This window comes from Lontra canadensis, unplaced genomic scaffold, assembly GCF_010015895.1.
Source record: "Lontra canadensis isolate GAN:19392208 unplaced genomic scaffold, GSC_riverotter_1.0 scaffold69, whole genome shotgun sequence".
Taxonomy (NCBI): domain Eukaryota; kingdom Metazoa; phylum Chordata; class Mammalia; order Carnivora; family Mustelidae; genus Lontra; species Lontra canadensis.
The window spans coordinates 252689-273946 of record NW_022631063.1 but is presented as its reverse complement, the minus strand read 5'-3'; the positions used below and the strand labels follow the sequence as shown (position 1 = coordinate 273946).

Sequence of the window (21258 nt, the reverse complement as noted above, 5' to 3'; positions counted from 1 at the left end):
ATGCTACAGTCACAAGATCACATCCATCAGTGGAGTCCAGAGCCTCAAGATAATGCAATACTGAGATCTGGGTGACCAATAAAAAACCAACAAGGATTTAAGATCTAGTGCAATCTTTCTTAAATCATCCCATTCGCTATACTGATCATGCACTTTTAGTAACAATTCCAAGTTAGAAAGTGAACATCTTTAAACTTTTTCTTTCTCCAGTTGTCAGATGGAGAATTATCTTTCTTTACACTGGTCAGAACTATATTTAAATGTTCAATAATGAATTGTGTCCACATTTTATTATTGATTATCTTGTTTCTTTCCATGTGCTGGGATTCACACGCAAGCATCATCATGTTAATCTATCACAGATTTTAAAGCTGCCTGATTGAGGTATTGCAAGGGATTTCCCCCCACTTTTTCTTAGACTCAACTTTGAAGAACACGGTGGTACATTTGCCTGAATAAATTTTTAATCTATGCTTGCATCCTTTTGGAAAACATGAATTCTAGGAAATTTAGTAGTATTTGATTACTTCTAAAATATATATCTTCATAATCAAAAAACAGTAAACACCCATTGGAGTACAGTGGATCTATGAGGTAAAAAAGTTAGAAGCTTATTGAATAGGGTCTCTGCCTATCTGAGATTAATAAATTTCAAAATGGAACATCTGGGACACACACATGAACCATACATACGCAGCTTCAGGAGTGTTTCTGGGCAATGGAAATGAGAGATGTGAATAAATTTATGATTACTATCAAATTTGTTCTCCCATATTTCATAGACATATAAAGGGAGAACCTAAAATTTTCCTTAAAAGGGAAGAATGTTAAACATAGTATGTTATATATACACACCATTTTTCATTTTACAAAATTCTGGAAGGGAAAGAATGTTCCATGGTATGGATATGACCTAAGGAGAATGCTGTGAAAGGGACGATTATACAGCTGGGGCTCTTGCTAACTTATTCTAGGGAAGCAGTAGAGACATTTAAACAGGGGATCAAAGCATGAAAATAAAGCAAGATTATATTTATAAGTTACTGCCTTAGTACACTTACAGTATTCTCATTATCAGAAAGACTGAAGGGACACGGTCAATGAGTTTTATATTCAAAATTGTCTTCTTTGGAATTTCAACTTTCTTGAGGATTATCTTAACCTGCATAATTTTAATTACATCAAGTATGGATAACCTAAACCTGCAGAATTTTTATTCCACTGTCCATCTTATTTACATTTAATTTATGCCAAATTCTGTCCTATTCTTCTTGAATGGTATCAGAGGAGGAGATAAAACCTTTACTAAAGCCCTAAAAAGAAATACCCTAGTTAAGGTATTTTTTTAAATATTATTTAAAAAATTTTAAAAAATATTTACTAAAAATATTTTAAATATAAATATTTATATTTATATAAAAATATTTTTAAAAATTTATTTAAAAATATTTATTTTAAAAAATATCTCATACTTAAGCATGTCAAACAGAAAAATAAAGTAATAATGATATTTTTATGATATCATATTTTTAATGTTGTAATAATATTACTAAAAATATGTTTCTAAGTATTTCTTCATTATTTTGGAAAATTGAAATAATTGTGCAAAATTAAGATACAGCATTATGATCAATACATCATCATGATGTATACATGTATATATAAAATACATTATCATGATCATCTCTAACGTGGGAATCCTTTGTCAGTGATGCGTCACCATGGAAAAGTAAAAGAATGCCAGTCAGTCACATATTAGATAGCCATATTTGTAAAAACATCTGAGGAGAAATTTCATTAGACTTTGTGGCCTAACCTGACTTCACCTAATGACTGAGTAAAAGCTAGAACCGTTGAAGTGTTTGCAAACAAATTCCCCAAAGGAGAGAGGAATATATCCACAGTTTGAGAAACTGTGCTATAGACAGGAAACAGCATATATACAGACCACCTTGTAGATGAAGGAAAAGTAGAAAGAATTCTCACCAAATATTTTCTTTCATCTTCATTTCTATTCACATGGAAATGTTGTTCTTGTATTTTACAACCTAGGGACTCAATTGTTTCAGTAAACAGTATACAGGTCTTTTTTTTTTTTTCAGTTAGATTCTTCATAGTTTTTATAGAAACTTTTAAGCACTTCTTAAAAATATTATGGTTAATAGCCTTTAAAGGAGACCTAGACTTACACATGATCTTTAAATATGCCATAAAAGTTAAAAAAAATCATCTTAATGCATGAAACAGAATAGGATAGATCAGGAATTCACGGAAGTAATTAAATCCCCAAATTTTCTCAAACTACATTTACTCAATCTTAAAGCACTTTGAAAGCAGATCAGATCATAAACATTTCATCTATTTCAAAAATAACTAATTTTATATATTTTTTAAGATTTTATTTATTTATTTGACACACAGAGAGAGAAATCGCAAGTAGGCAGAGAGGCAGGCAGAGAGAGGGGGGGAAGCAGGCTCTCTGCTGAGCAGAGAGCCTGATGCAGGACTCGATCCCAGGACCCTGAGATCATGACCTGAGCCAAAGGCAGAGGCTTAACCCACTGAGCCAACCAGGTGCCCTAATTTAATCTTTTGATTAGAATTAGAATCTTGCCATTAAAACTTTGTTCCCTAAAAAATACCAACAAAAATACTGTCTCCTTCCTTCCTTCTCACATATTCAATCAAAAAGCAACCATTGCAGGACCATAACTTGGAAATAGGTAAGCATCAGTAAGGTTCTGCTATCCACAAGGGAGGGAACAGAAAAGTAAACCTCATAATTTGGATAATGAAGTACAAAGTGCATATTTCACAAGGGTTTGGTTTTCTCATATAAGACCTGTGTTCTCTCTGTGTTCAAGTTCCAACTTTATGATTTTAAGCATTAATCTTCCAAACATTAATAGTCCACCTGTGGTTGTTAGTAACCACTGACTTTTTTCTAAAGAAAAACACAATGATTTGGTTTTGCAAGGAGTGGTTACTATGCGAGTGTTCCATTTGCTTCTCTTTGTAAGATACTGATTTTGCTCTGACTTACTTCTTTTTCAGCATCTTCTAGTTTCTTTTTCTTACTCTCAGGCATTAAATCATCCAACCAGCTGAGTTCCCGTTTCGTAAACAAAAAGTCCATCAGTTTTCTTACAAATACCAGAGCTAACACCTAAAGCAAATAATAAAATAATTTATAACGGAAAAAATAAAAATGGGAGAGGTGAGAGGTAGCTTTGTTGCTTTTTTTGGGGGAGGGGAACAAGTCAATTTCAATTAAGACTGAGATCAAAGTGACACTTAAAGACATGTGTGTATAATAAACATTGTATCTTTGCATACTTCATTTCCTTTTCTTACCACATCCCCAGAATAATAGCTCTCATTTTATGCAGTAAAGGAGTCATTTAAAGAAACTGTCTCAGAAAAAAAGAAAAACCTACAAAATATATTTGACTGTTTCTTCAATAGATGTAGCTAATAGTTTGCATTATTTTAGATGAACATTAAACTATTTGTATCTATGCTGATAGTATTTTAATTTATAGTCATTCAAATTTGCTATACTTCTGGAAGTATTTGAAATTTATCTGAAATATTTAATAAAATTTAATTTTAGAAAATCCCCCTAGTTTTTCGGATTTGCTAGTATATCTTTAATGTTACATTTTGAAAATTTACATTCTTCTACACAACTTCAGTTAATTCAAACCACCACGAATATTTAGAATGATAGAGACCAAACTAATATGCATCACTGAAATTCATATATAATCTCAAATCCTATCTTAGTCACTAGCTTTAGCAGCTAAAGTTTACATCATGGTTTCCCATAATCGTTCAAAATGACTCTACTGTTCCAATTTCAGTTATATGTGTTTCCAAAGAGAACAGAAAGTCAGGAGGAGAATAAAAGTTGACTTAGAAGTTTCATACCATCATGGGAAAGACAATAGCAGCTCTTGAAACTTTTATTATCCACAAAAGGCCAAGGCAGCTCATCTGAATCACTGTGAAGAGATGGACTTTTCGAAGTGGTACATGCCTTAGATATATGAAATCTGGCTGGTGTTTTGCAGGCATCCAGAAGAGCTTTATTCTATCAAAGAACTAAAAGATAAACAGACTAAATTGCTTTTTACAGGCAATAAAAGACAAGTAGATGTTTAATATGGTCCAAAATATCATATATCGAGACCACACTTAAGCTGACATCTGGGCATCAGGACAATAGGATTGTTATGCATACACTCTGAAATGTACAATTTCAGTTTCATAATTTCCCATATTTATTGAATATGGAGACAGGCTATAACTTAGAAGAGTTTAAAAATATTAAAGCCAGTGCTAAACATTTCTACCTGGGAGAGTGTAACCTTGAAAGACAAAATGTAATCATCATCCTCTTTTTCATTATCACATCACAAAGCTCTACCTTTTATTTGCCCACTAAGCACTAGGGTCCAATCTCTATCCTCTTCTTGCCTGAAAGAGCTCATCCATTCCCATGGCTTTAACTTTTACATGCTTGTTAGAGATTCCCAGACTTGGGTCTCTACTTCAACATGTGCTCTCTCTCTCTCTCTCTCTTGCCAGAGCTCTCCACCCACATCCTGCTGTTAAGTGGGATGTGTTGACTCTGCTGTTTTGGCCTCACCACACTGACCCCCAATGGGGTTTTGAGGCTGTCTCTACAAACAACCTTAGCCACAAAGATTTAACCTAGATGAATTACTGTTAATCAAGTATTTTCCAGAGCAAACTTTGTTAATTGATTTCTAGTTCAGTTTCTTCTAGTGCACTGTCGAGCCATTTACAATTTTTCAATTGTATTTTATTTAAATTATTTTCATCTGGAACAGTTACTTCTGTTTTAAATTTTACCATGAAGACAGTACAATTATTTTTGGACTATAAAGATATTATTGTTATACTTTCGATTTTGAGTTTTGTCTACCAAAGCAAATTTTCTCGATTCAAACTTTATAGATTAAATTTTCACAAGAACCTTAAACCTTCAGTCACATTTTACTCACTAACAAATTGTGCTGCTACATGTTAGTTTTATTTTATGTGGACCATTTTGTTTAATTTTTCTCAGGCTGATTTTTATATTTTCCAATGTTTCCAAAAGAAGTGATTATTTATAAATGATGGTTTCAAGCACTGTCAGTCTATTTCATGCCATTCCTACAGTAATATCTATTATGCATCTTCAAAAGAATGATATTTGATTTTACTTCTTGTCTAAATTATGAAAAAAACCTGTAAGCAATTCTCATCAAATATTCCAGAATTACTCTAATAAACCAAGGGACAAGTATCTATGGAGTTAAATGTTAGGGTTGAACAACTTTTTTTTTTTAAAGCAAAACATATATATTTAAATATATATGCAAAAAGGGTGTTACTATATAATTAATAATAAAATGAAACAGAAATTTAAAATATATACAAATATTTAAAATTTAAGTATTAAAATATTAAAATAAATAACAAAAAGGATGTAACATAATATGTAATATATTGTTAATATATTTAACAATATAATAGGAACCTCAAATTTAACATAAATCCCTCTTTTCTTCTGTATTCCTTGACTTATGGCACAGCCTGGCTGATATTTCTTCCCTCAGTCATCTAAACCAGAATCATATGTAGCTTAGTTCATCCACTATTCATGTACTTAATGAATTTATGTTTATATTCATTAATGCCTTCCAAAATCATTTATTCAAATGTACTTCTATGCAAGTACCAAGTGCTAAATTTCTTTTTCTTGGTTCATCCTTCTCCATATTGCCTCCAAATATTTCTTTAGGTCTTCTTATTTTTATCTCCTAAGTTTCTCTTTAAGTTACATGTCATTAAACAAACCAAATTCGGTGACTGGTGGAGGTGGGAATAGGGAAGAAATAAAGTAAAATCCTCTGGCTTGCAGCTGCATGTTTCAGTTTCTATAGAACTCATTTTTCCCAGCCACCATTTCTCCATTTGTGAAGCTGCTATTGCATAAGTGTACTTCAGTGTGTGGGTGCTTCAATTGTTATTGTTTAAATGGCACATTTGCTTTACTTTGGATTCCTGAAGTGTTGGAATGAATATAGATGTGGTTATATATCTGAGTACAGAAACGGCATTCATAAGAACACTGTGATCTGTTTTTTCTGCCATGTTGCACAGTGAGAAACCTAGATACTATGTTTCATAATATTGCCAAACAATCAGGTAGCATATAAGTTCCTTCAACATAGAAGGTAACTAATTAACACGCTCCTTGAACTGTTGGGATTCAGTACATGCATATTACTACTCAAGTAATGATGATCATGGTATATGTATCCCAAGTTTTGCACTTGGCTTTTACCTTGTCCTAATATCAACAATACTCCATTCCCCCACACAGTTAGCCACAAAATCCCAATTAGGAATTTCGACTTCCTGAGTTTGGGGTTCACTTAAATGTTCACTAACCTTGTTTCTCAGTGTGAGACCCTGCTTACTGTTTCATTTGTGCTATTTAAACGCATTATACTTTTCTCATAGGCCTTTAATAATGTTTTCCTCAATTTTCATTTGAGAGATTCACACCCCAAATAATTCCAAAACTTGACATTCTTGTTTAGTTCTAAACCTCATGGGTATAAAATCATGTGAGTGGAATTAGGGGGAGAAATCTGTTGAAACCTATCAAAATGATTTTACTTTGTTTCTTAAACTTCTGCTGCCGTATTTATGTGAGCCTGGGGCCTAATAATAAATACTTTTCACTTACAGATGAAATTAGTACTCGTGGAACTTTTGCCAAAGGCAAAAAACAGTAAAACAAATAAACAAAACCTCTTCAGTACTCTTCTCTATCTGCCTTACCAAACCAAGTCTTTCAAAATACACTTTTCGTACATGAAATTATAAATGAGCAAATTAAATTTAATTAGAGTAAAATTTAAATGCATAACACACTTCTCAACCATTTCCCTCTCCCAAGTAAATTTTACCCGGGTGTCGGGAAGAACAGTCAAAGTACCTATTTCGGGTGTCCACTTATCTTTCAATGACTTCATACTGAAATTTTGCCTCAGTTCTGACACCTAGTCTTCCCTAAGGCTGAAGTGCTTTTTCTTCTCCCAAAGTCAGAAACTCATTGGTTGTTCATTCAGGAAGAGAGTTTCTGTGCTGCCTGTTCTCAGTGTAAAGACTTTAGCTAAGCGACCCCATGGTTTTGTTGCCTCGGAATCCATCTTGTTTGGCTAAGCAGCCCTGCGGTCACCTGGATCAACACTATCTCCTCATGCAGTCACATGCCCTAGGTAACTGCCAGCAGAGTCACAAGTAAATGTAAGCTCCTGAGATGACTCCCTCAAATGTCCTTGCAGTCAACAGTCTCCCCTAACTGCCAGAGCCTTTCGTTTACATGCTCCTTAGGTAAGACCACCCTGGGGCTTACCAAAACCCTGCTTTTTATTTGAATTGATCAATCAGACTTAGACCAATAACCCCAAAGCACTCCACCCACAAATCTTAATAAAGTCATGTACCACAGGTCTTGATTCTTTCTCTTGATTTTTTCCCATTACAGACCCTTAAGGTGCACCAGGTACTTCCTCCAGGACCAGTGAGTAATAAATTACCTATTTCAATTTCTCTTCTAGTCTATCCTTGAACCACAGCTTGCCATCCAGCGCCCTGTGCTCCACTTCACATGTGTTAATTTGACAAATTCATAGTAGTTGGGTGACTTTTCTTTCACATCTTTGAACAGCAATGAGACTAGCTGTGTCTTAGAAAAAGCACCAGCTTATGTTTTCCTTTTGGTCAACAAAAATAAACTATACTTTACAATAAATAACCCTCAAAATTAGTCTTCTTTGAAGAAAACTTAAGTGTTTTAGATCAATGATGTTAAGTCATAAGACAAGATTTTTCCAAGGCAAATTTAAGTAGAAATCTCCCTTTCTTCATGTGGCTTTCTTCCCTGACTCTTCTCTTCTTATAAGGATCCTTGTCATTGGATTTAGGGTTCATCCCAAATGTTGGATGATGAGCTCATATTGAGACTCATAACTAATCCATCCTCAAAAGCCCTTTTTTCAAATAATGTCACATCCTGAGATTGCAGGTGGACATGACTGGGGAAACACTATTCAAACCACTGTAGTGTCATGAGCATGAATAATTTGCCAACTTCCTCCACAAAGAACTAGAATACAATTGCGGTCATTTTAAAATGTGTACACAAATTCTTCAGTAATATTCTCTTCAAGAGATGGAGTCTAACTTCCCTCTATGTGTGCAAGCTGGACATAACGACCCACTTCTAACAAACAAACAAACAAATGGAAGTGACCATATGTAACTTTGGAGACTAAGTCAAAAGGCACAGTGACTTCACCTTCACTCTTCTCATATTGCTCACTCTGATGGAAGTCAGCTTCCTGGTCATGAGAGCACTTAAGTGTCCTATGGAGAGCCTATTTAGCAAAAACTGAGGCCTTCTACCAACAGCCACAGAGGAACCAATGCCTTTTCCCAGGGCTGTGTGATAAGCCATCTTGGACATAGGTCCTCCAGTCCTAGTCAAGCTTTCGGATGCCTGTAGCCCCACATCCTGACAGAAACTACATGAGACATCTTGAGCCAGAACCACCCAGCTAATCTGTTCCCAAATTCATGACCCACACGAACTGTGAAATAATAAATGTTCATTATTTAAAAGTCACTAAGTTAATTGTAGTTTGTTATAAATTGTCATACAATTTGCTAATAGAAAATTAATACAACTGTATTTAACTAATACTTATCTAAACAAGTAATAAGCATCCCTTTATATCTTGAAATTGCCTTACCTTATATCTTTATTGTTAATTTAATTTTAAAAAAGAATTCTGTAAATATAATCATACTAGTAATAGAAAAACAAAAATAAAAGGAAGAAAATCACCCAGGATCTCACTACTTTAATAAACTGTTTTTATTTCTCTACCTTCCTTTTTGATTCATTCACACTCACAGCTTTATAAACCTATATGGTAGGTACAGCATGTTTTCCTATTTTTTTGCTCTGCATTAAGCCATAAGCATTTTTACCATGTTCCTTTTATGGCCATCATAATTACCAATCTTAAGTGACTGTAACATAGACCACTTAATTATTTTACTGCTGATGGATAATTGGGTTATTTCCAATATTTTGATAGTATGTGTTACAATGAACATCTTTGTGCATACAGTTCTTCTTTTCTGTCCCATACACACGATTACAGTATCAAAGATTAAAAGCATGTGGATATTTTTGAAATGTACTATTATTAGTTTTCCAAGAGGGCTGTACAGTCTAAACCTTATACAGTTTAATATAACTTATGGTAATCAAAAGTACCTTAAAATTATGAACCATTGTGAAGAAATTTAATTGTGGTGTGAAAGCTGCTCCTCAGATGATGTCATTTTCTTAGCTATCACATGATTTAGCATCAATAGACTTAAGATAGGTCATCACAGATGTGCGTGGTTTACTGCAAGCAATTTACCTGAATTCCCTTTAGAGATGAAGCACCCATATAAAGAAACACTCCATATAGCACTGGCATGGGAATAAACTGTAAAAGAACAATTGGAGAAAAGATACAAGTTATTTTCAAATAACTGGTCATGTCATTTTTCACTTACCAAAGAAAAACACAGAAAGATAAATGTTTTGGAGGCAATATAAGGCAGAGCCAGAAGTCCCAGGTTCAAATCCTAGCTCTAGCACTTTTCAGCTGCATAACCTTAGGTAAGTTACTTAAGCTCTTTGTGCCTTAGTTTTCTTATGTGTATCTAAAAAAGGATGGTAATAATACAGTTGTTATGAGTATTCAATAGGTCAAAACCTATAAAAGGGCATATAAAATACATAATAAAGAATAAATATTAATTATTACTATTATAGTACTTTAGGGAAATTTGAATTTTGTTTCACAATGGTAAGATATTTGGATTAAAGATGAAGAATGGAGCTAACATCTAGATGTTCTGATATTACACAAAATATTTGCAAACATGTGGACTGTTCAGTTTTTCTCTTTTTATTGGAATAGTTTGGCATAATAGAAGCTCTGTACTTATATAACATAGAAATAAATTCTTGAAAATGTACTTACATAAATGATCAAATTTAAATTAACTTATATAACTGATTAAATCATTCCATTAGGACTTTCAAATTATAGACAACTAAAATGAGTTATAATTTAGAATACAGGTAATACCTGCCAAAATTCTATGACAAATAATTACTCTTTAATGCTCTTCAAAATGGACTCAATTATTTTAAATGTAAAGAAAATAAGGATATACAATGGTGATATCCATGCAGTAGTTTCATGAAATATTTAATATACAAAACTGCATATGTGGCCATGACTATTACATGGCTCATCTCTGCACCTCTGTCTTATACTAGGTAATGTTAATTGCAAATACATCTGACATGAATATGGAGACTTTATTTCATATGGGCCTACAGTGAATTCAGGTCACAAATGAGTTAGAAATAATGAGTGACTTCTCCCCATAACTTAGTAACTATTTCAAAATTACAGTAATAATTTACACATCAAATTTTACTTTGCCAAGCCAAATTTCTTCGGTATTTAAGGTTTCCAAAACACAGCACATAACTTCCCCTGTTAAGAAGTTATATAAACATGGTAAAGAAATTCATCACTTTTGTCACATGCCATGCAGTATTTGCAAATTGATGGCTTTGATTCAAATGAAATTTCTTAAACAATAATAAATATATTCTGCCTTCCCTTAACTTCATAAAGGCAGATTTCATTACCTTCAGAATACTGGTCATAAAGACTGATGAACCCATAAGAATAAAAATCATAAGCCCAGTAACCCTTTGCTCCCGAATGCCAAGAAACTTAGGCTGTTCTCCTGGAGCTGAACATTCTGATTCCAGTTTTAAGCTGTTGACATGAGTGATGGACAGGACAGTGGCAGCCACAAACCACGGCAGGCCCATGATGGAGCACACCCCAAGCATGACAGCCACCATCAATAGATCCAGATGGTACCCACAACCTTTCTGTTAAAAGAAAGAAAAGAGGATTCTCATAGGAACTGAATTTAGTATAGAGACAAATGACACCACCACCATGGAACAGTAAGAATAGAAAAGAGATACTATCTTGAGTCTTAGACAACTGATTCTAAAATGCAAAATAAATTAAAGATAAAAAAGTAACAGTCTGAAAATATATAATCCACTTAAGGAAAAGTTGCAGATGTTCCTATTACAATTATGATTATAGTAACTTCAACCTACTTTAATAGGTTTAATGTATGTCTGGGTTAATATTACATTAGTTTCCATTCTATTTCTGTTGGATAATTAAAGTCATTATTAAATACAGTCACTTTTCTTGGTTTCCTTAAATGGGCAAGTTAACTTACAATTCATATATCTACTCATTCATCCTTTATTCATACAAAAAATTACCAAACACCATGTACCAGGCATCAGGGAGAAAACAAAGAGAAAACAAATTAAGGACCATATCCACGACAGTACTCAGATGGTCTGAGTGTGAACAGAAACCACTTCTTGACAATACTCAAGAAGCCCTTCATATCAGACCTCCTAAAGAGAAACTCTTCTCAAACACGGTGTTTCCAATTGCCCTCTTTTGTGTCAATGGGTGGGTGTCTCAGTCTCTTACTGGGAAAAATAATACCATGGAATCTATACACCATATACCATGGAATCCTTATACACACCTGTTTTTATCCTGATACAGCTCTTTCTCTCTATCTCGTTCTCATTTGTTTCAGTTTCAACACTAGAAAAATTTGGCCTCTCCCTAAAATGAAAGTTTTTGTGTTTTCTGTCTCTCTGTGATCCTACTCCACTATCACTGACTTCAGTGCTTTCTAGGACCAGGCAAGAAACATAATTGAGAAAAAACAGGTGCAGAGGGCATGTGGAGTGGAGATGCAAGGAAGGGAGACATGGTGAGTGGCCGAGGGCTCCCAGGAAAGAAGCTGAAGAGCAAACAGTGCATGCCTCCCCTTCACCATCCCACCCCGCCATAGGAAATCGTCAGTGGAAAGCCTCCAGGGTAGCAAATGGCTTGGCCTATTTTACATTCCAACTCTTAACGACTGACTTCATGAGAGGTAGTATATAACACAGTGGTTAAGGGCTTAAGTTCTGCAGATAGATGGCCTGGGTCTGGAGATAGGTGGCCTGGGATCAAATGCTAGCTCAACCAATGACCTTGAGCAAATCATGTGACGTCTTGTGCCTCTGTTTCCCTATCTGAAAAAGGATGATGGTGATAACAGGTGTCACTTCACTGGGTTGTTGTGAGAATTAAATAATTTAATTTTGAAAATTATTCAGAACAATGTCTGATATATACCAAGCACTCAGTAAATGCTAGGGACTATTATATTCTGGCAATTGAACAATAAATTTTTATTTGTACTCATTTGTCTCAAGACTCCTCAATAAAAAGTATTTCTTAAGGGCAGGTAACGTATCATATAATTTCTCAGTATTTCCAATAGTTTTTAACACAATCATTGGCACACAATAAGCAATCAATAAGTTACAGATTGGCTTTTTTAGAGGGGAATATGCTTCATTAAAACACCTTTCAGAATCAGATTTAATAAGTATAATTTAAAATAAATATAGCCGTTACATTTGTTATTATGAATATGAGCAGAAATTACCAATCCTTCTAGAGGAATAATAATTCTGATTTTTTTTTTTTACAGGCAGTTTTATCAAACTGCAAGAATTTCCTAGTTACTATGAAGCTCCTAAAGCCTACAATGTGAAACATCCTGAGCATTTGTCGCATATTTGTCATGGTAGTGTTTTCTTTCTGCTATTTTGTTTCGTTAATTGTTTGATTAAGAAAAACACTCTAAAGTCAGCATACTTCCTGTCCTTTCTGCTTACCCCTGCCAAATTACAAAAGCACAGGAGACAACGAGGACAAAATAGCAGATATCCACAAAAGGACCTTTTCCTCCTGTGTTGTCACCAATTCAGTAGTGGCCTTCCTTGGGCTGGCTTTGCCAGCATGACTAACTGCAAATTCCCTCGTCAATAGGACTCTAGAAACTCCTTTTTGCAAGTAACTCAGCAAAGATTTTTATTACTAAGAGCTGGAGAGTGGGAAGTGAAAGTCAGCAAAATGGCTTAAGAAGAAGCTTCGCGAGGGCCACACTGCGGTCTTCTAGTCCTTTCAAATAAACAATTTGGAAGATGTGGCTGCATAGAATAGAACACAAATTTTGGTCCCTTTAAAGGAGCTGTCTTAACCCGTGATGTGAATGGTGCCCCCTGGGCTGTTTTGCAAAGTTATGGTATTGCTAAGAAAGAATGGAAGGCTAGCTAACAGCCATGTGATAAACTTCAGGCGAAGGCAGAGGACAGGGGCTTGGAGGGTCTGGCTTGTCCTTTTAGCACACCCTGGACTTTCCCAGGGTCCATGCTCACTAGGACTTAATAATAGAAGGAAGGCCTTCTTCATGATAGTGATTTCCTACGGCTCTTCCCTAATGTTTTAAAAAGACAATACAAATATAAACAGTGAGCTTCTGGATTGCAGGAAGCAGTCAAAATAATGGTTTCCGAGTAAATAATTTCATTTTTAAATTTAGAAAGCTAGCTTTGTACAATACACGCATCTAATAAAAACAAAAACACAATTTCCCCCTGATTATGTTGTACAGCAATGGGAGCATCTTAATTTAATGTGAATCAAAGGAAATAAAGCAGTTCTGGCACTTCCACTAATTAATCATCATCATCCTTCTTGCCTTTCATTAACTATCTTAAAATTTGGTCTTTGTACCCAAATTATTAGCTGATAGGCATGACAGCCAAGGGGAAGTATCCCTTTGTCAGAGAGAGAACTCTGTACCTTCTAACCTATTTCTGTAGATTTTTTTTCTGAAATAAAGACAGAATCAGAGCTTTTATTCTCACTTTCATCCATGAATCACAGGAAATGGACATATGGGAGGAAAAGGGAGCATAGCAACAGGTGATGCTACACCAGACCCCACTAAAACCAACATGCAGCAAGACAAGAGGCCAGCCAAGAGGACCATCTGATACCCAGATGCCACTGCTGAAAAAATTCATTTCAAAGCTTGGCAGCAACTTCCTGCATCTGTCAAGTTAACCACATAAAAGACTATAGATTGACATGAAGAGCCAGGCTGACAAAGAGGGCAAAAAAGAACATATCAAATGCCATAATCATCAAGAGACTGTGGTGCCAAATGAATGTGGCAAATGCATTCATTTACTCAAGTCATCTGAGATTGTATTGCTGTTTATTAAAAATGATGTCAAAAGAAGCCTGAACTGTCTACAGAAACATGTAGAAAAGCCCACAGTTGTAGCTTAACAGAAACTTTCTTTTCTGTAAGATAATATCTTTCTTTCTACTTTTAGAGAATGTGCTTTTTTTTGAAAGCAGTGATTTCTAATGCTTTTCAAAGGGAGTCAAGTACCTATGCCTATCACACTTTTCAAGATAAGAAAACAAAAAATGCTAGAGGACAGGTCTATACCTATATACAATATAGATGATAACTTGCTTTCTCAAATTTTTATATTTACAGCTTCTTTCACTCTTGAATGACCCAAAAGATCATGAGGTGCCGTGAACTGGAGTTTTGCTAATTTGAGCTTCTTCATTCTGAGGGAGGAGAAAGTCACTTTGCGAGTTGGGACAACTTCTTCAGCTCAATACAGCTTTACTGTGTATGTAGTAACACTCTCAGATGATTAAAAAAAAAAAACATTTTTAATGGCATGAAAAAATGCTCTACAGGAAAACAAGTACTGCTTTGGTAATAGAAGTGAAGAAAAGGGGAAGATGTAAGTTTGGAAGACATCAAAATGATGAATTCCAAGGTGACTTGGATGTACGATACAGACTAAGATACATGATGTAGGGTCACCTACAGAAACCAGAAAACACAATTCATTGAACTATTTCAAGGCATGATCCAACCAAGGCAAAAATGGGTTTTCAAGTGATTAAAAAAAAAAAAAGCTGAAAATGTGGTTAACTTGTGGTCTGGGGATATACTCAAAAAACACGTATCTTTTCCTGACAATGTGGTTCAAGTCAAGCTAGGGGACTGTGCAAACATTTCAGCGAAGCAACAGGTGGGGAGAGCAGCTATGGAACAAACCGTTACTCTGAGTCAAGACTGTTCTGAGAAGGTGATCTTTTGTTGTTGTTAGCAGGAAAAACAGCAGCAGCAGAACGCACTATACTGAAGCTTATAGAGGACAATGGTTATAGGCAAAAAAATTTAAAAAGTGTTTGGTGTAGATAAAATAAGTCTTCACTGGAAAGAATTTGCTTTGCCAATATCCACATCTAAGGAGGAGGATGGAGGGTTCAGATTTACAGTGACCAAGGAAAGATTAATTTTGGGGGCACCTGGGTGGCACAGTTGATTGAGCATCTGACTTTTGGTTTTGGCTCGGGTCATGATCTCAGAGTCATAAGATCCAGACTCCCCGACCCCCTGTCCCAGTCAGGCTCAATGGGGAGTCTGCTTAAAACTCTCTCTCCCTTTCCCTCTGCCCCTCCATCCTCAATCCCTCAAACAAATAAATACACCTTTTTTAAAAAGATTAATTCTGGGGTGCCTGGGTGGCTCAGTGGGTTAAAGCCTCTGCCTTTGGCTCAGGTCATGATCTCTGGGTCCTGGGATGGAGCCCCGCATCGAGCTCTCTGCTCAACAGGGAGCCTGCTTCCTCCTCTCTCTCTGCCTACCTCTCTGCCTACTTGTAATCTCTCTCTCTGTCAAATAAATAAATAAAAATCTTTAAAAAAAAAAAAGATTAATTCTACTCAACGGCAATATAGCAGAACTAATGATTAAATCACTTGCTCTATTGTTTACTAAATCCAGCCTATTAAGGGATAAAATATAAATCTTTTGATTGCACATTTATTTGTATAATAAAAAATTAATTACAAATCATGTAATATATTTTAGTTATACAGACTCAAGTTTATTTCAGTGACAAAAATATTAAATGCTTTAATGCTACATTTAATTCTACAAATGCAAGTACTTGAAAAGACAACTTTTAGATGTTTTATGGTTTTTAGCTATTCTACATGATATGTAAAGGGAGATATATGGCATATTTGTTGATTTAGAACTTTGGAAAGGCTGTGAATATTTTTAAATAATTGTTATTAAATAAGTAGGCTATTAAACTTGGGAATCTGAATTTCTTGTTTTGAGGGCTGTACATCACTCTAAGTTTCCAATAAGGCTTATAAGAACCAATTATTTACTTTTCAAAATTTTTTCAAAATTTTCTTCCTGCCAATTGATATCACATCGATAACTTGAAATGGGCCATGGTGGGAGTATTCACACCATGAAAATCAGCAAACATTATAAATTATAAATCAGGGTCCCTCTCCTTTAAATGCAGAGAACTGGTTGTTAACCATATACTACTAGTACACCACTTATCTACTTACTATGACTTCTTAAGATTTTTTTTAAAACTACCTTTTTAAAAAAAGTTTTTATTAAATCTCAGTTTGTTAACATACGGTGTCACATTAGTTGCAGGTATACAATTTAGTGATTCCACACTTCCATACCACACCCTGTGCTCATTGCAAGAAGTGCCCTCCTTAATCCCCATCACCTATTTCACCCAACCCCCACCCACCTCCCCTCTGGTAACCATCAGTTTGTTCTCTACAGTTAAAAGTATGTCTCTTGGTTTGGCCCACTCTCTCTCTCTCTCTCTCTTTTTTTTTTTTTTTTGGACAGGGAGAGAGATTGAGAGCACAAGCAGGTGCAAGGCGAATGGCAGGCAGATAGAGAAGCAGGCTCCCTGCTGAGCAGGGAGCCCAGTGCAGGACTCCATCCAAGGACCCTGAAATCGTGACTGGAGCCAAAGGCAGACACTTAACCGACTGAGCCACCCAGGCGCCCCCTTCTCTCTTTCCCTTTACTCATTTGTTTTGTTTCTTAAATTCTACATAATTAAGAATTATTTAATAAAAGCAAAAGTAAATTGAACTAATCCTTTTAGAAAAAGTTCTGAGCACTTGAATTACTTTCTACAAAGAGAATGAAGAACACTGTTTTCATATAGACACACATTCTCCTCCAATATATACATAAAATTCCTTTTTAGTAAGATTTATTAGAAATAATTGTGCTTTCTTACGATAATGCCATTACTGTTTTCCACCAAATAATTCAATCAGAGATTGTTTAATCCTTCTGACAAACATACTTATAAAATTCTATAAAGCATGATTTCTGTTGCTCTGACAAGGAGCCTTTTCCTAGAGTTTGAAGAGTATATGAAGATAGCTGGGAATTATCTCATGATACCAGAACAAAACAATTTGATTAATTGTGCATGTTCTGTATTTATAAGGTTTGATTTGGATTATTTTTAAAAGATTTTATTTATTTATTTGTCAGAGAAAGAGCACAAGCAGGGAGAGTGGCAGGCAGAGGGAGTTGCTGAGCAGGGATTCCCAAAGTGGAACTTCATCCCAGGACCCGGGGATCATGACCTGGTCCACCCAGGTGTCCCTGATTTGGATTATTTTTGACCATTAGTTGATACCATGGATTTCATTTAACATATTCCTGTGATAATGCTCACACTGAATATCTCAGAAATATTGCACACCAGTGAACAACTTTGATTATTCACAATTGCAAAATGGCAGAGTCAGAGTACAATAAGTAAGATATATCCATATTCATTCTCTTAGTTTATAAAAATGGTCATTGAAATCTGCAATAAAACTCAACAAAGATATCACTTACAAACTATAACATCTATGGCTGGTTTTTGTTGTCATAGACATTATGGACAGATGAATAACTACATCAAATGAGAAATACCTGAAGATGTAATTTATTCCAATAATGAATGCAATCTAAGAGGCATACTTAGGGTCAAATAGAGAAGTAGAGGAATCACATATGCAAGACAAATTGGTAAAGCTGTCCTTCACAGAATAGACTGTTATTTCATTAAAATATTTTAAATATGGTAAAGAAAGTTACAACCTCAGCAAAGTGTATTATTTTAAGCCTTGGAAGTAAGATTTCAGAGTTTAGCCTCAGCCAAGTGCAATAAATACATTAATTAAAAAGTAAAAAATTAGTTCATTTTAAGCTCATTGCGAGACAAAACATCTTGATTATAGACAATAAAAATTACAAACCTGAAAACATTATCTTAATGTTTCCCTGTACAAACAACTAGAGAGTACAGGTAAAGTATAATAAACATCAATTAATGTTGGTTAGGGCACAATGGTTTACATTAAAATAGATGATAAAATATACCTTTAGTTTATGCTCTTTTCTGTTGATGATGACAGCTGTAATCTGTTGGTCCATAAAAATAAGAATAGTACAAAGCAGAGCTGGGATTATAGCAGCTATTACTGTCCACCATGGATTTGGACCTAAAGGTGTAACAAACCAGCCACGATCATCTCTGGTAGGCTGCAAGAAATAAAACGATGTATATCATTAGTAACTGGATTAATGAATACCTAATCAAATTAAATCCTACAGATGCTACCAGGAAAGCCCTAATTATAAATTGATATGCTAAGTGAGCTACATCTAATAATAATAGTCATATTTACAAACCATTTATAAAGTACAAGGCACCAATCTGAGTACTTTAAATATTTTAACTCGTTTTTTTTTTCTTCACAACTCTCTAGGAAAGGTGCAGATAATAAAACTGAGGCAGAGCGAGGTCCAGTAAATTGCCCAAGGTCCCAAGGGTAGTAAGAGGCAGAGACAGAATTTAAACTCTGACAGATTGGTCCCCAAATCTATGTTCTCGATTAATACCTATAGTACATAAAATAATATTAATATTTACCATTTACAGTTGGCAAATTTATTTACATTTATAAACAGCACATTGGCAACTGTGTATAACTTTTATTTTAGATGGGTTCACAGGCCATTATGGGAAAATGGCAAAAAGACACTTGGTGATATCAGGAGCTCTGGGAATGGTTCTAAACATTGCTGGTGTCTGAGACGAGCCCCGGAGGAATTCATTTTGACATTCTTTGAGAACCTCCTGGCCCTTTTTGACAGGTGAGAAAACAAGGCTCAAAGAGGTTAAGTAACCGACCCAAGGTTACATACTTAGTAACATGGTCAGAATACTATTCCAGACCTAATTTTATCTCTTTTTCAAAGCCTCATCCGCTGTGCAATTTTGCATCAAGATAATGCATTTTCCTTAAGTTTCAAAATGCTTCCTTATCTTTCCTTATCTTCTTTATCTTTCAGTGTTGTATATGGATATTCCTACTGGAAAAATTGACAGAAATTTTTTTCAAGTGGCGTCTAGATTCCATTTTCATTTTTTTCCTTTTTAATATAAGACCAAAATTTTAGTCATGTGGACATTTTACTGAATGTTCCATCAATCTATATTCCTTGTATTTTCATGAAAACCTCAAGTACTAGGATTATAGCCATCATCTAAATGAAGATTAGACCTAGAGATGGTGAAATAGATTATACATGCTATGATAACTTCACCTTGAAAACACTTGGTACTTGTAGTTTTGGAGACGGGATCCCAATGGCATAGTCAATTAAAACCATACACAGAATTGTAAGAAAGACAGCAAAGTCACTCACTATGGATCGAACCTAAAAATAATGAAAACACTTGTCACTTAAAGAACTATAAATAGTAAGAAATACTTAAAAGCATAATCCAGAATCACAATTTATAGTCACTTTATGACATAATATCTTAATATTATATTTTATACTTACTATAATATTACCATTAGCTCTGTCAGACCCTGAATATATATTTATGTATTCTGTTACTAAGATGGATATGCACTTATCCTTTCTGGAATGAGGCAGTATATAATAGCTACAATGGTGATTGAGCTATTTTCAGTATTTAAAATGTAAGTTTACTACGAGAAAAGATCTCATGGCCAGAATCTGGCTGAATTTTAGGATTCTTTCTTCCGCAGGTAACATTTTAATATGATAAACCTAAAGCACAATAAAAGTATCTATTTATAGTGAAGAAGCATAATATTTCGGCTAGTTTATCTGGGAAGTTGAGTATGGCAGCAGAGACTGTGTACGACAGAGTGGGACAATTTAAAAGTTATTCTGTGTAAGCCAGGTATTTTTTCCTTTTTTACAAATTTTAATTCCAGTGTAGTTAACATATAGTGTTATTTTAGTTTCAGGCATACAGTATAGTGATTCAGCAATTCCATGTATTACTCAGTGCTCATCAAGATAAGTGTGTGCCACATTGGGGAGGGTATGTGCTATGGTGAGTGCTGTGAAATGTGTAAGCCTGACGATTCATAGACCTGTACTCCTGGTGCTAATAATACATTATACGTTAATAAAAATAAAAAAAATTTTAAAAAGCGTATGCCAGTTTTTAAAGCCATTTTCCATTTATAAAGCCATCTTCGAGAAAAAAATCCTTGTTACGATCATCAACAAAGTATGGTTTCTATTAGGATGACTTTATGACACATACACCCACACAAAATGCAGGAGATTATTGTTTCAACTTACCAAAAAAAAAAAAATTGTATCAAACAAATTGAGCTTTGTGGGGGAAGGAATTAATCTTTCACCTTAGGGAAGGGAGAGGTGACAAAAACAGAAGTTTTCTCTGGAAGAAACAGTTCTTACAACATTTTCTTAGAGTAGAATTTTGATCATAATCTTTAGCTCATCCCTAAAAAGCTTGTTTTCTTGTTTCTTTTCTTTTTTCTTTTTTTTTTTTTTTTTGGCTGAGTAAGACATTATAGGTGTTACTTTGCAGTGTTAAATATTGAACTAAGCTGTTTCTCTGTTTACTTTCCTCTCCAAATATGCAGATGCAAACGTGGTGGGTTAGGGGGAGGGACTGACACTTTAAAAACGAAAAAGAGAATAGTGTTCCAATGAGTCTTGCAGGGGCTTTCCCAATTAGAGAATGTAACAGTGGCTCCTATGAGGTATCTGTCAGGCTGGAATAGTTCCCACTGTTCACTGGGCAAGAAAGTGACAGTCAGTCATGCAGTGTGTGCTTCTGATTTCCCAAAGTGTAAGTGGGAGAGTGGGAGGTTTTCGCAGGGATCTGAAGTTAGCGTAAAAGCCTAGAGGGCACGTGCTGTCCTAGCACCTGTATCACAAAATGCTCTCTCTTCACCT

General features: G+C 34.8%; 1 protein-coding gene across 6 annotated transcripts in view; it reads right to left on the bottom strand.

Moving 5' to 3' along the window:
- Positions 1-21258, bottom strand: part of SLC4A10 (solute carrier family 4 member 10) — a 215419-nt gene that overhangs the window by 16614 nt on the left and 177547 nt on the right. For all 6 annotated transcript variants that reach the window (XM_032880287.1, XM_032880288.1, XM_032880291.1 and 3 more), the window contains 6 exons: positions 19612-19725; positions 18382-18543; positions 10820-11071; positions 9525-9593; positions 3931-4104; positions 3044-3166 (listed from right to left, as the gene is read on the bottom strand). In XM_032880287.1, the coding sequence (XP_032736178.1) occupies positions 3044-3166; positions 3931-4104; positions 9525-9593; positions 10820-11071; positions 18382-18543; positions 19612-19725 (894 nt within the window). The remainder of the gene's footprint in view (positions 1-3043; positions 3167-3930; positions 4105-9524; positions 9594-10819; positions 11072-18381; positions 18544-19611; positions 19726-21258) is intronic.